General features: G+C 37.9%; 1 protein-coding gene across 3 annotated transcripts in view; it reads left to right on the forward strand.

The window, feature by feature from the left end:
- Window positions 1-1,106: 1,106 nt before the first annotated feature.
- LOC107692989 (gamma-aminobutyric acid receptor subunit alpha-1-like) overlaps window positions 1,107-14,035 on the forward strand; it is a 27,538-nt gene continuing 14,609 nt past the window's right edge. The window contains exons 1-6 of one of the 3 annotated variants that reach the window (XM_016492224.1): window positions 1,107-1,691; window positions 3,602-3,702; window positions 6,371-6,477; window positions 8,378-8,445; window positions 11,287-11,507; window positions 13,726-13,808. In XM_016492224.1, the coding sequence (XP_016347710.1) occupies window positions 3,623-3,702; window positions 6,371-6,477; window positions 8,378-8,445; window positions 11,287-11,507; window positions 13,726-13,808 (559 nt within the window). In that variant the 5' untranslated portion in view covers window positions 1,107-1,691; window positions 3,602-3,622. The other 2 variants (XM_016492226.1, XM_016492225.1) reach the window with 2 other exon arrangements.

Consider the following 14,035-nt stretch of genomic DNA (forward strand, 5'->3'; position numbering starts at 1 on the left):
TCTGAGCAATATTAAGTACAGATAGTTGCGAAAACTAAAAGCATTGGAAAACAAAACCGTTTTGGAGCGAGGATATAACTACATTTTACGAACATGTCACGAGTTCGCCTGCCCATCCAGTACTGATGGTTAATGGTAAGCGAACTTGGCTTGCTGTCCTCAATGGAGGCTCGAACCTGATACTCTGCTTGAGCTCCGAGTTCAACCCATTGTGGGACTACATAGAAGGAGAATAACAGAAAGAGAGGAGGAGATGGGGAGGTGGAGGGATGCCGGAAGAATTGTTGCTGGGACGGCGCAATGACTGCTGCTTTATATAGGCTTGTAATGATTGGCAGGACTGAATGATTAGCCTCCTTCCGAACCTCATTACAGGAAATGGCATGTTATGCATTTGTAAAAATCTTATGACCACCATTTTGCAATTCATCATTCTTTGTATTTTGTTAAAGAAATTATTACTGTGCAAAATTACTAAAATGCAGTGTAATAAACAGAGAATGAGTTTTTGTCAGAAACTTTTATATATTGTGCATATTGTGCATTCAATGTATACATTTAATTCACTGTGTTAACAGAATAGCAGGACAATTATTTCCATGTATTTTACTTGAATTATGTCTGTGGGACATTTTTATATTATACATTTTAAAGGCTTAACCGTGCAGGGAAAGTTATATGCATGCAGCTATGATCAGTTTTATTTATTTATTTGAAACAGCATGCTGTGTTATGTCTAATATAATGTTTAATCATGCAAAGGTTTCCTCGTATGTGGGGGTCTGTGAAGACCTCCGCTGCTCAACCCTCCAGTGCACGTGTTTGCTGTAAGAAAGCTCAGCTCGTGAGCTTTTTAAAAAGCTGTCTGCAGTCTCGTGGCTGTCCGTGGTGCTGAAGCGAAACGGGCAAAGTCAAATGAAACATGCATTAGAATGAATGTCACTCTATAAATGCGAATCGTTTATTAGTTGCTGATTAGATGAAGGGTACGTTCCGCAAATGAAAACTTTCCTTATGCACATGACGCCGTCTGCACGGTCACGTGCGAAACGTGCGGTGATAAGCGAGATCCGACTCCTTTGCTCAGGTAGTTCCATGATGGGAACACGGTGAATTTAAGAAACGAAGACATTGTAGACTCATGTGCTCTTTAAAACTTTAGAACTAAAAGTATTTGCGTTGCAGCTGTTGCTCGCATTGCATCAGGTTCAAGTGGAGCTATACTAATGACAGCGAGCGCAAGAGGCATACAAGGCTGCTCATCATGATTTCTTGTTAGATCCTGTCTCGCGCATGCATGAACATGCACACGGACACATAAACGTCAAGACGGTGTGGAGTTTGTATGAAAGCTGTGCTATGTTTCAGATCGTCTCAGCATCGCTCTCCTTCAACACCCAGCAGGCTGAGATCGATGCTCGCGACGTGGCTTCTAATAAGCTGCGCTATTTTCCTCGTTAATGTCACGTTTAAAACACCCACCGGCATTTAGTTTGTGTCCTCACTACGCAAATGATCAGAAAAGCTCCTCTGCAGATGTGCTGTAAGGACTGCGGATCTTCCTTAAGCGTTTGATTTAAACATATATAGCTGTGCGATATTCCAGGCGGTGGGCGAGTCGGTGAGACGAGGGTTTGTAGAGACTGCTTCAAGGTGATTTTGGGAAAGATTCGAGCCATCGGGATTTTTCGGTGAGAGATGCATGCATTCCACTTTATTTGCGTTGTATATGCATGTGCGTGCACTGCGGATTGGCGTGCATATTGTTGAATGCGTGCCTGGCATGCCTTTAACGTGGCAGCGCTCAACAACGTTGCTGTAATAATTAATAGCATGTTAACTGTGATGGAGACTATGCGCGGTATATTATTGTTCCAACGCAATGCAAGAGAGCACGAAAGAGGCGAGATCCGGGTAAAAAAAATGGAAGAGGATTTGATTTCCCAACCACTGAAAGAGATTAAGTCGAAAGCAGCGCAAGTGCAGTTGTGCTGCATATGAAAACGGGACGGATTGGTCTTTCGATGTGAGATTGGTAGCTACCACCTTCCATTCTGAATCACAATCGCCACGTACTCAAGTGATCTCATTTCAGGGACATAGCGCCATTGTTCTGCTGTAGTAAGGCTTTATTCGTGTGGATTTGGGGTTGGTAGATGACTAATTTGCTGTAAACTGGGAAGAGTTTCGATGAGGAGTGTGCGAGAGCTGCGCGCGCTCGGCAGCAGCATCATCAGCAGCAGCAGCAGCCTCGAGCTCAAAATCAGCACAGCTCACATCTCAGAGCATCATCTCCTCGCATCCAGACAGAATAGACGTGTGCAAAAGTTTGACGATAAGGTGCAATCGATTTAACGTAAGTCTTGATGCTTGTGTCTTGGATATTGTAAAACCGGGGGCTGAGGGATCGCAACTGCATAAATGTAGTCCCATATTCCTGGAAATCTAAAATGGATTATGGGGTACTTTTATCTCTGCATGATGTTTGTGGTATGCATGATTGCTGTGAACTTGGCGATGGTCTGAAATGATGCGCGCTGTTTGCTTAATTACTCCAATTGAATTACTACACGTTTAGGAACAATCCCGAGGCGCACGCCCAACACTAATTCAGAGATACCTTAAAACGTGCTTTTGATGATGCACTCTCGCGACAGAACTCAAAAAGTGTGAACGTTAGGGATTGTGTAAGCATTATAATCCTTTGGAGTTTCGCCCAAATCTATGTGGTGCGATCTGAATGTGGGCATCACGGAGAGTGCCTCGGCGAGTGATCAAGGTTTTTACATAGAGCTGTAAATCATTTTGTATGATGTTAATGCAGGATTAACACGCCGATTGTGTGTGGAATGATTTGCGTTAATGCGTATGCCAACCGGCGGAATGAAGGCACACCGATAGCTGTGTCTGTATTTCTACATATATAGACCTCTGTTATGTAGCACAGATTAATATTCTAAAATGGGAAAGTGCAATTAAACATTGAGTATTTGCATAGTGGGTCGTGTGGCATACGTAATGACTGTCGTATTGTGTCATGCAAAAGTGTGATATTTGTTTACTCTTAATTCTGATCATGTATATAAATGCTTTAGTATTAATCTACACTATATGTAAGCTATAAAGGGGTCAGGACCACATTAATGCACAGTATTCATGATTGCTCCTCTAGAGGAGATATGCTCAAGCTTTGAATTATATTTCAAAGGTTAAAAAGGGGAAATATGAACATTTTGTTCAGCACTTCTTAAACTGCCATAGGGTACTGTGCTTTCTTAGGATTTGTATTTAGATGATCACATCACTCTATTGCGACTCAACAAATCGCATCACAAATATAAAATTAGAGGTATCCCACAGACAGACATTGATTGGTAACTGTGGGAGTAGTTGCATGTGAGCTGACACTAGCAGACCCTGTCTGTCTAAAAACATATTTCTAATTATATTACGGAGGTATATTAATGCATATACTCCCTATAATCGCGGTATGGGTTTTGACAACCACATACCTCACTTCTTCCTGCAATTGCTCCACTTTAGGTAGAACAGAGAGGAAAACCCTGGGTTTCTTTGAATGATTGTATTTTCTCTTCTTTAGTGGGGATTCATCCATTGGAGAATGATGTGGGGTGGAAGAGGAGCAGCTTGGCTTTGGATTTGGGCCTGTTTACTGGAGGCCAGTGTTCTGGCTGGAAAAAGGTATGTTTACGCACCTGAAGTTGGTGCATATTTCACTCACATCTTGGAATGATTAACACATTCTCTACTTTTGATAAAGAGCACTCTCTATGCTGTAGTTACAGTAATGTTCAGTTAATATGTAAGTGCTTTGATCTAAATGTAGCTCTTTGATCTAGACCTACAATGTTAACTTAGACCAAGATCAGAACCTCAGACTTCAAAGAGGATGTCATGCTAATGAAGCTTTCATTAAGGTTTTCATTCTGCTGCAACTTTCTTTCACTGTTATACTGCATGCGTCATGGAGTGTTTTTCATCTATAGGTGAATTTTGCTGACATACATTTTGAAGAAGGAAATATAAAAAACTGTGCATGTCTATCATCCATAAGCAACATCACTGAATTAGTTTCTTTAGACAAAAACATGCAGAAAGATATTTCTAAAACTACGGCCAAGTGCTATTTTAAATGTAAGGACAAATGGAAAGGTTTCTAACCAAACATAAATATTTATTTGGGAGGATTTGGCTTGAAAGAGGTCTCAGGCTTTCATTTTAATTTAATGTTTAAAGTGTAATATTAACTAATGAGTTTATATTTTCATGAATGCAGCTTGGATTTATATGTACCGTTAGCAGAGAATTATGCTGCGGATTTACTTCTAAATGATTAGTTACAATACTAATAATATATAAAGATGTTCAGGAAAAAAAAACATGTTTAATGATGCATATTATTAAATTATTTTGCAAAAATCATGGCTGTAAAATAAAGATTGTAATGTGATTACAAATGCCATGCAACATTTTGCTTGCTTTAGATATATTTTATAGGTTTAGACAGGTGACCGTCACAGCGATGTTGACATACCCATGAATATTTTATAACAATACTTTAAAAATGCCATAAGCATACAGGGTCTCATTTGTAAGCTTCTGCTGTGAGAGCATGCATTCACACTGTTCTGTTCAGATGACCTGTAGATGGGGTTGCTGTACAATATTTAATGGGGATCTGTATGCTGCTCATATAAGCACATGGATTTTGCAGTGTGTTATTCATGTCTGTATGGTTCCTCTTTCAACCTACTATCACCAAATCTGTCAAAATATATATTTGAGTTAATTATTACTAAATAAAAATGCCCTGATCTCTGATGTTTTTGTGCATTTTTCTCTGAGGTAACAGTGGAGATGTAATTTTGGGTCAGGCTGGCATGCTGTGAGTGTTGTACTCGCATGCATGCGTAATATATGAGACTACATTTTCCTCTCATGACCCCTTTTCCGTGTCGCTCATGGGGTCTGTGTGCATGTGCGTGTATGTCTCTGTGCGCAGATGGGGGAGGGTGGAAGTCTTCTCGTTTTATTTTTATTCTCGTTGACTGTTGTTGAATCCAGTGAGGTCCAAAGGTGTGAGAGCCCACTTGTGAAAATGCCTATGTTTTGCATTTATATAACAGAACAAAAATAAAAACTAATCAGAATTTGATGGCAAAAAAAACATTTGAGAGCATACGGCTCGAGTCTGCAAGTTTGTACAAACCAGTATGATTTGAAAATGTTTGTTTTAATTAAAGCAAGGTAATCTGATCTTTGTAGAAAGGAGTTAAAAGGGTCAGTATCGAAATTTGCTTACATTTGATTAGTGACCTAGAAATAGTACAGCGTCTTTACGTCATAAGTTTTCTTTGAAAACACAGTGAAAACCAGCAAAGTGGTCTCAGACTTTCATTGCATGTTCTGCTGGGAGACATTAAGACTGATTGAAATGAGTGCATGAAATGAGCACAAAAAGCATGCACTGTTCTTCTCAGCGACGGCGAGCATATATCATCTGACAATTGTGCTTAAATTGTATTTAACTGCTTTGAATCAATAGTTGTCCATGTTGCTTTACTGGAAGATTTATAGTGGAATTACTTGCAATAATACATGCCAGATATGAAATACACGGGATACAAGGCTAACTTGCATTTCAGTGCGCGTGATGTCTCTCTCTTTTGGGGTCTGTCGCGTCTCTCCCTCTCGCTTTTCTCTATTTGAAAACACCTCCATCCGTGGTCCATGCTAACTAATCGCGATGACCTCATCCTCTCCTTCAAATCTGATTCCATGCCAAACACCAAACAGTGTTTATTGAGTCTGCAGACGCACTTGCCAGCGGAAAAAGAATGTCAACGATTACCAAAACAGCAAGCAATTATGAATGAACGGTCAGCCGGTGATTGTTTTTAGAGGAGCACAAATTGGCCACCGTCCTCACAGGCTCTTATTCATAAAGTACCATTTTACACTATATGATTAAACTGCATTTTGCTCCTAATCATTAGTCTGAAATATTTATGAGCGACAGAATTCTTTCTCTTTGCAGCCATGGGTGCGTCTTTTAGGATTTGGCTTCATGTTGCTAGAACTCATGCTTCTCATTTGCATCTAAAAGATTATTTTAGCTAATTAATAATGCATTGTTCTTGTGTATATCCCCCTTTGCTCCTAAGACGGAAGGAGATTTGTTGTTTATCTGCAGGCTATTGCATTGCACATTCTCTTTAAACAGGCTTGATGTTTCAGAGTTACCCCGAGGAGGGTGTTGCATTGATTTTTCACATCAGAGTGTGTTATAGCCACCCTATGCTGTTGATTATGGGTTTTGAATAAAACGTCTGCCGTTTTGCGTTGTCAGCTCCAGTCAAAGCGCAGATGAGCAGAAAGACAACACCACAGTTTTCACCAGGATTCTGGACAGCCTCCTCGATGGCTACGACAACCGTCTCAGGCCTGGACTCGGAGGTAGGTGCAGAAGTTTCTCTGAGGATTTCTCGCCTCATGCATTCGTGTCCCAGTTTTCAGCCCTGTGGGAGATTTCTAAACTTGCATCTTCAAACGGATGTAACAGCACTTTTTCACGTCAGGAAAATAAATCAGTAACCAATCATGTTCCAATCGAAGTAGGTTTCTAAATCACTTATTTAGCAGTTTTATGTAATATTATTGCTAATATTTTCATTTTGGTGGTAGGATGCAGCATGGACTTCTGTGGTTATAATGATAAAAAGAAATAAAAATGTTTCTTAGATGTAAATGTAATGTTCTGCAGAGGAAACAGTTTCCATTCACCTTTTATTTATAAATAAGTTGTTTTATAAGTTGTTTGTATTGCAACACCTCAGAATTACACTAGCACCATTATATTTACTTGCCAAATGCATTTTTCCCTCACAGTTAAATCATCATAGTAAGAGACTTTAAAGGTGGCAGATATTTCCTTTATTTGATGATTTTCTAATAGCTTTGCTATTTTCACAAATAAATGTACATTTCAAAACTCTCAGTACTAAACTTGCATCATCAGCAATGCCCTTTTCAAGCATTTCAACATATGTGTTTGTGTGTGTGTGTGTGTGTGTGTGTGTGTGTGTGTGTGTGTGTGTGTCAAACCAGACATGTGTGAGTGTGTGTGTGTGTGTGTGAGAGTGTGTGTGTCTGTGTGTGTGTGTGTGTGTTATACTATTGCAAACATACCATACAAACATACTATTACCATATGGATTTTATGTCAGTCACATAACATAAGTAATGCAAGTGTATTTCCTAATGTTACAATGTAACATCTTTAATTTACAAACAGGGTGATTTGAATGATCTTATTGCAAAGGTACTAAAGGGAAAGAAGATCATACTGTTGTGTTTCAGTGATTAAACCAAATGTTCTCATTACATATAATAATCTAGTGTTTTTCAACAATGATTATGTGGACTGATAAAATGCATAACTGTAATGAAAGTATGCGATCAGGTTTCAAAAGCTGTGTTACAAGTGTGATCAGTTTGTACAAAGAGTTTTGAAAATGTACACCTTACATAATAGAACTAAAATAGTATTATTTGCTAAACATGTTACATTGTTGTTACATGTTAATTTAGTGTTATGAACCAATCATGAAAGTAGAAAGAAATTGTAATGAAAGCAAGAGATCAGATGGTGAAAGAACTTTTGAAAATGCGGTCATTGAAAGACATTAAATGCAAAAGCATGCCTCATCAAAAATGTGATGAAGGCGATGGTGGAGAGCAGTTTTGTTCTGAACAAGCCCGCCAGGCAAAAGCACATCAAGTGAACATTGTTTTCCACATAAATGCAGATCATTTAACACCTGACATAAATTAGCTTTGAATGGAACTGAATGATTCATTGAGTTGGCAAGGAACTCCTCACACGTGTGTCATATGATTTTTTAATTTTCAGTGCGTCTGTTTGACCTTACACGCATTACCTTAGCGCCCACAAAGTGACAACATGTCATAAATAGCAAGTAAAGCTGACTAACAACTTCTGTCAACATCAGTAATCGTTCCATGGCACATAGACATGCTGTTTTTCAAGGAGGCAAGAAAGTAAGGTACATTTCTTCATAAAGGACTCCAACATATTTATAGGTTATTGTAAGGTTTGCTTGATGTGATTAGAAATTTTAATGCTTTGTGAAAAGAAGAAGGGAAAAAAATATCCCAGGAATTATTAGAAGCGGGATGCCAGAGAGAGACAGAACCCATGTAAGTGGAGTGTGGAGAGTTTGCTGAACCTCGATTCGATCAAAGTCAGGCAGGTTGAACCTCTGGATTAAAGTGTTGTTAAAACTAATGGCCAGCACTGATTGACACTCAAACTCCTAATTTCTTGCTTCAACAGAGCGTGTAACCGAAGTCAAGACTGACATTTTCGTGACGAGTATTGGGCCGGTCTCGGACCATGACATGGTAAAACTTTTTTACTTTCTATAAATGTCACAGGTTTTCTGTGTAGCCAGTGTTCAGAAGAGTCATGTACATGCTTAAATGTTTTTACAACACTGAAAAGCTTGACATGTGATGATTTAATCTGTAAATGTGACCCTGGAGCACAAAACAAGTCATAAGGGTCAATTTTTAATCTTTCCATTGATGTATGGTTTGTTAGGACAGGACAATATTTGGCTGAGATACAACTATTTGAAAATCTGGAATCTGAGGGTGCAAAAAAATCTAAATATTGAGAAAATCATCTTTAAAGTTGTCCAAATGAAGTTCTTAGCAATGCATATTACTAATCAAAAATTAAGTTTTGATATATTTACGTTAGGAAATGTACAAAATATCTTCACGGAACATGATCTTTACTTAATATCCTAATGATTTTTGGCATAAAAGAAAAATGTATAATTTTGACCCACACAATGTATTGTTGGCTATTGCTACAAATATACCCCAGCGACTTAACACTGCTTTTGTGCTCCAGGGTCACAAATAATCTGTAAATGTGAAAGCCAGATCCGGTATTCAATAATAGTGGAAGTAAACTTGGAAATGACTACTTGATTATAACACCATAACACATATTTCTTATTACATCTTTACATAATAAAAAAAAAAAATAGGTTGGGACACTTCAATCACATGTAAAAAAATTAAAAAATAAAATAGATTAATGTCTTGGAATACATAAAATATCAAACCAAGTGATATTTATTTATTTATTTATTTAGATTTAAGCACTAGACGCTTGTCAAGCAGAACATTTCACAAAATATTTTAAATCGTAAATGAGAAAACCATAATATGACACTTGTTTGTTCAAGCGCTAGTGAAACATGTTCATAGTTCACGTGATGAGCTGCCCGATGCCTGTGTGAATTGAAGGGAAGGTGCATCTACTAAAAATTAACTTTGACATTGTAAAAATGGCAGAAAAAAGTAAAGTCAGTTCTGAGTAGAGCTCTAGCATTATCTGTTTGCAGATGCCACTTAGTGTTGTCATCTAGTGAAATAACATTCAGATATTTTTAAGTATATCTTTAGTGATCTATTGGAGCCACTGTATATACTTGATTAGGAAATTTAATCTTTTTTTCATAACATAATGGCATATCCTGCAGAATATCAGATACTGATCGAATCAGATTTCTCCCGCTAAACATAAGTTCCTTTATGAAGCAACTCTACATGTTTTTCATGCATGCCTGTCAATCAAGTCTGCTAATTTCATAAAAAGAGTAAAATGCTGCAGTTATGTTGGATTTTTTTTTCTGCTTTACATTTCATTCACCCAGTTATGTGACTCTACCTAGAACATCCGGCTGTATCTGTGTCATGATGGATGATCATGCGAAAATGAAAAAAAGCTCGCAGCTATGACGATCAGTAGTTGTTAGAATGATTCATGCCGCTAATTATGGCCACCAATGCTTCAGAAAGCTCATGGCTCCTCTTGATGACTGCGCTTTTACTGAAATTACTACACAAAAGCCACTCTATAACTACAAGTCTCAATTAGACTCCTCAAAGCATTTGAGGATAAATGAAAAAGGGCTGGTTTTGTCATATTTGGAGCTTGACAGCACCTGGTCACTATGAGCTGTAATTGTATGACAAGAGTGTAACTTTATATATAAATCAATAATTTTGACCCATACAATGTATTTTTGGCTATTGTTACAAATATACCCCAGCGACTTAAGACTGCTTTTGTGCTCCAGGCTCACATATATGTATATATATAACTTGTCATACATATATATACATATATATATACTGTATCTTTTTTCTTTTCTTTATTTAAAACGACAACACACATTAATCAACATTTCTGTAAATGTGCCAGTGTTAGCCAGCTGGCTAATTTCAACCCGTTCTCGTGAAAGTGCGTCTAAATAGATCGCCAAATAAAAGCGAAAACTTGTGGTATTGATATGCAAAAATGGACTTTGGCGTGTATATGCTACGTGATGGGTAGGTTTAGGGTTGTGGGGTAGATGCATATCATATGTACGCGAAAACTGCGTATCATATGCACGCCAACAAATTTCGTATCATATGCACGAGAAAGCTGCGTATTATATGCACGCCAAACACATGCGTATCATATGCACGCCAAAGTCCATTTTTGCGTATCAATACCACGAGTTTTCGTTTTTATTTGGCGTACCATTTATACGCATTTTCATGAGACCGGGCTCCTAATTTTCAACCACAGTCCTTTGGCAAGCTGTTTAAAAAAAAACTTTAAATAACAAAAGAAATAACAACAAGAAACAGCAAAATATCAGCACAATAACTCAATAACAACAAAGAGAATTTCCACAATTAGCCATGCAAGCACACAACGCGACAACACACAACCCTAAATAGGCAAAATGCAAGCATGCTGGAAAAACAGTTAACATACATAAAGCACATCAGATGCAATTTTGAGTTAATAAAATAATAACACACACCTAAATTGTATGACAACCCTATAGAAGAGCATTCCAGAGAATTAATAAAATGCTAATTAAATAATCCAAACATACCCAAGCAATGCATTTGGCCGTCTGACAACGAGCAAAGGACATGGAACATGTTATGTGTATCTAACACATTTTTAGTGAAACAAACTAAATTTGAAAATGCAAATGCAAAGCTATCTTAATCTTGCTCCATGGTAATTTTTAGCAAATGTTCCTTCCCCTCAAGTTCACACAGACATCAGGAATCACGGGTAGTTCATCACATGAACTATGAACATGTTTCACTAACTATTTCTACATGGGATGAGAAAACGATGTGTTATCGGTGGTCTTGCAGGAGTACACCATCGATGTGTTCTTCAGGCAGAGTTGGAAGGACGAGAGGCTGAAGTTCAAAGGTCCTATGGCTGTGCTCCGTCTCAACAATCTCATGGCCAGCAAAATCTGGACCCCCGACACGTTTTTCCACAACGGAAAGAAGTCAGTTGCCCATAACATGACCATGCCTAACAAACTTCTGCGGATCACAGAGGAAGGAACTCTGCTTTACACCATGAGGTGAAGCTGCTGCTTATTTTCCTCTGCTTGGAAAGAACAGATGGTGCATCTGATCACCTTTTCATGTCATTTCCTTTTAATGATGGTGTTTGGTCTAAAGTGATCTGGGTCTCCATCTCTCTCTGTATAGAAATATATTCAAATATATATTTGTAAGAGTATTAGTGTGAGTCTATAAATGTATGTTTTGCATATTTTGCCATAAATACCATGACTAATGCACAGGTCAGGACAGCACATGTTATAAAGCATCCTTTATTCTGCTTAATTAGTAGATTAGGGTGAAGTTGGAAGTTCATATTTGTGTCAACTAAATGAAAAATGGGAGGAACGTACCGTAGGGGATGACATTTACTGATTTATCACACTGTCAAGCTGCAGTGAGATTGTGTATGTGTGCGACTCTGTTCTGTAAATGTGGGGAGAACTGAGCTGTAGTAATTCCTGTCTGAAATAGGCCCTACCTAATAAGCGATATAAGCGGTTGCATAGGGCCCCTGTGGCCCAGGGGTTCAGACAGTAATACGTGGTAATAATAATAGCTTTGCTTGTGTAAGTCTTGTGCGTTAATGTTTAAAAATGAAGAGTAAGTGATGAATTTTGTTTGCTGTATCGTGTCTTATTGCTTAGCGCTTTGAAGACGCTGTGTCAATGAAACAACGGTGCACTGTTATCGTGGGCACTTCAAAATAGGTTAATATTTCTGGATACCTTATTATCTGAATTGTTTGGATTTTTAGAACGCATATTAGCTTAATTTTCATTTACAACACTGCATGAAAATTCGGTCTGAACAAAATCAGCAGGGGTGAATAAAAATGCAAGTTCACTCTCGGACAGTAGGTGGCGCTTATTTGAACAGCATAAATACTGCGGAAATACTTTCTGACACCTGCTTGTGATGGAGAAGAAAGGAGGTCACAACAGTATTTAAATGTTTTCAAACAGATATTAAGTATTGTATTCGCTTTGGCGTTTATCAAACGACACCAAATACTTAAATCCTTTTAAAACATTTCAAATGCACTTATACATTTTTACATTTTAATCTGGACTAAAATATGCCAGCTCAGAAAAGAGATTATTTTCTATTAATAATAATAATAATATATTCACTATTGTAATTGTATAACTCATTGGCAGGTGTTTTTACTTTATTAAAGCATGAATCTGACAAAATTTTGATACATTTCTCTGAAAGCAATGTTTCAACTTTTACATTTTTTAAAGTTTGCTTAATAAGTAAATATATTTTCATATTTATAACTTGAAAACACTTTTGAAAAACTGCTTAGGGCCCCAAAATGCTAGGGCTGGCCCTAACCAAAATATTTGATCACTGTATACTCTATATATCAGTGGCGAGTGGTGACTTCTTTAACTGAGTGTACTGGCTAATTTATGCATTCATTTATCAGAGAGGACAGGTGGCACGTGTTGACGTCTTGAATAGCCATTAAGTGGCAGTTACTTTAATTACTAACTATTAAATAAATAGTAATAAATAGTAATATGATGCCATACTTGTATAAAGATTTTTTTGAGTGAACTTTCGAAATTCTTTGCTTGAGGAAACATGACAATATACAGCTACAATTCCTCACATGTTTGTGCTTGGGCGAGCAATTTGTGGACTGATTTCCTGATTACACATGAAATCACCAACATGCCAACAAACCAATGAGAATGCGGATCAATAATGACGTTTCATAGCAAGAGAGCGCAGACGCCAAAGCTGACGTGGATCCGCTCACCCGGGAACTGGCACAGTTATGCAGAAAATTACCTTTGTTTGGCAAATAAATAATTTACAGAGAGTTACATTAACATTTTATTATGCAATCCTTATGTTACACCTCAAATGACAAGGGAATGTTGATATTTAGCCGGTCTCTAGGCTTCAGTATGCAGAGCATTCGCAACTTACTGTATATGGACTGCACACCCGTCATTTTAATGCCTATGTCTGGATAATCTAGTGAATTAAATACAATAATAAACACAAATGGTAAAATGTATGGTTACATCTTTAAATTCAGAATGGGTGAGCAGCGACTGCACTTCAGTTGAATTCCATTTTAATGCATTGCTTTATACCGCTTAATAACAATTCTATACAAATAATACATACTTATATGCATCATCATACTGTCCAAATGTATTTCTATAACTGTCAAGATTATAATATTGTATCGTGCTGTCTCTCTCTCTGTCTCAGGCTTACAGTCAGAGCTGAATGTCCCATGCACTTGGAGGACTTCCCAATGGACGCCCATGCTTGCCCTCTCAAATTCGGCAGCTGTAAGTACTGCTTCCGTGGAAAGTTCAGATGCTACTCAGAGTCTCAGATGGGGACTTTCTCTTCATCATCTCTGACAAAACACATCATTCACCGAGTCCACACAACTAGCCGAATGGATTTAGCTACCAACTAATCCTTGAAAAGAAAGAACAGATGCGTCTGCGCTGGAGGAAGAATGAGAGGGGGGGGGGGGGGGGGACACAAAAAAAAAAAAAACATGTGTCAC

Source organism: Sinocyclocheilus anshuiensis, unplaced genomic scaffold (assembly GCF_001515605.1).
Source record: "Sinocyclocheilus anshuiensis isolate Anshui unplaced genomic scaffold, SAMN03320099.WGS_v1.1 scaffold658, whole genome shotgun sequence".
NCBI lineage: Eukaryota > Metazoa > Chordata > Actinopteri > Cypriniformes > Cyprinidae > Sinocyclocheilus > Sinocyclocheilus anshuiensis.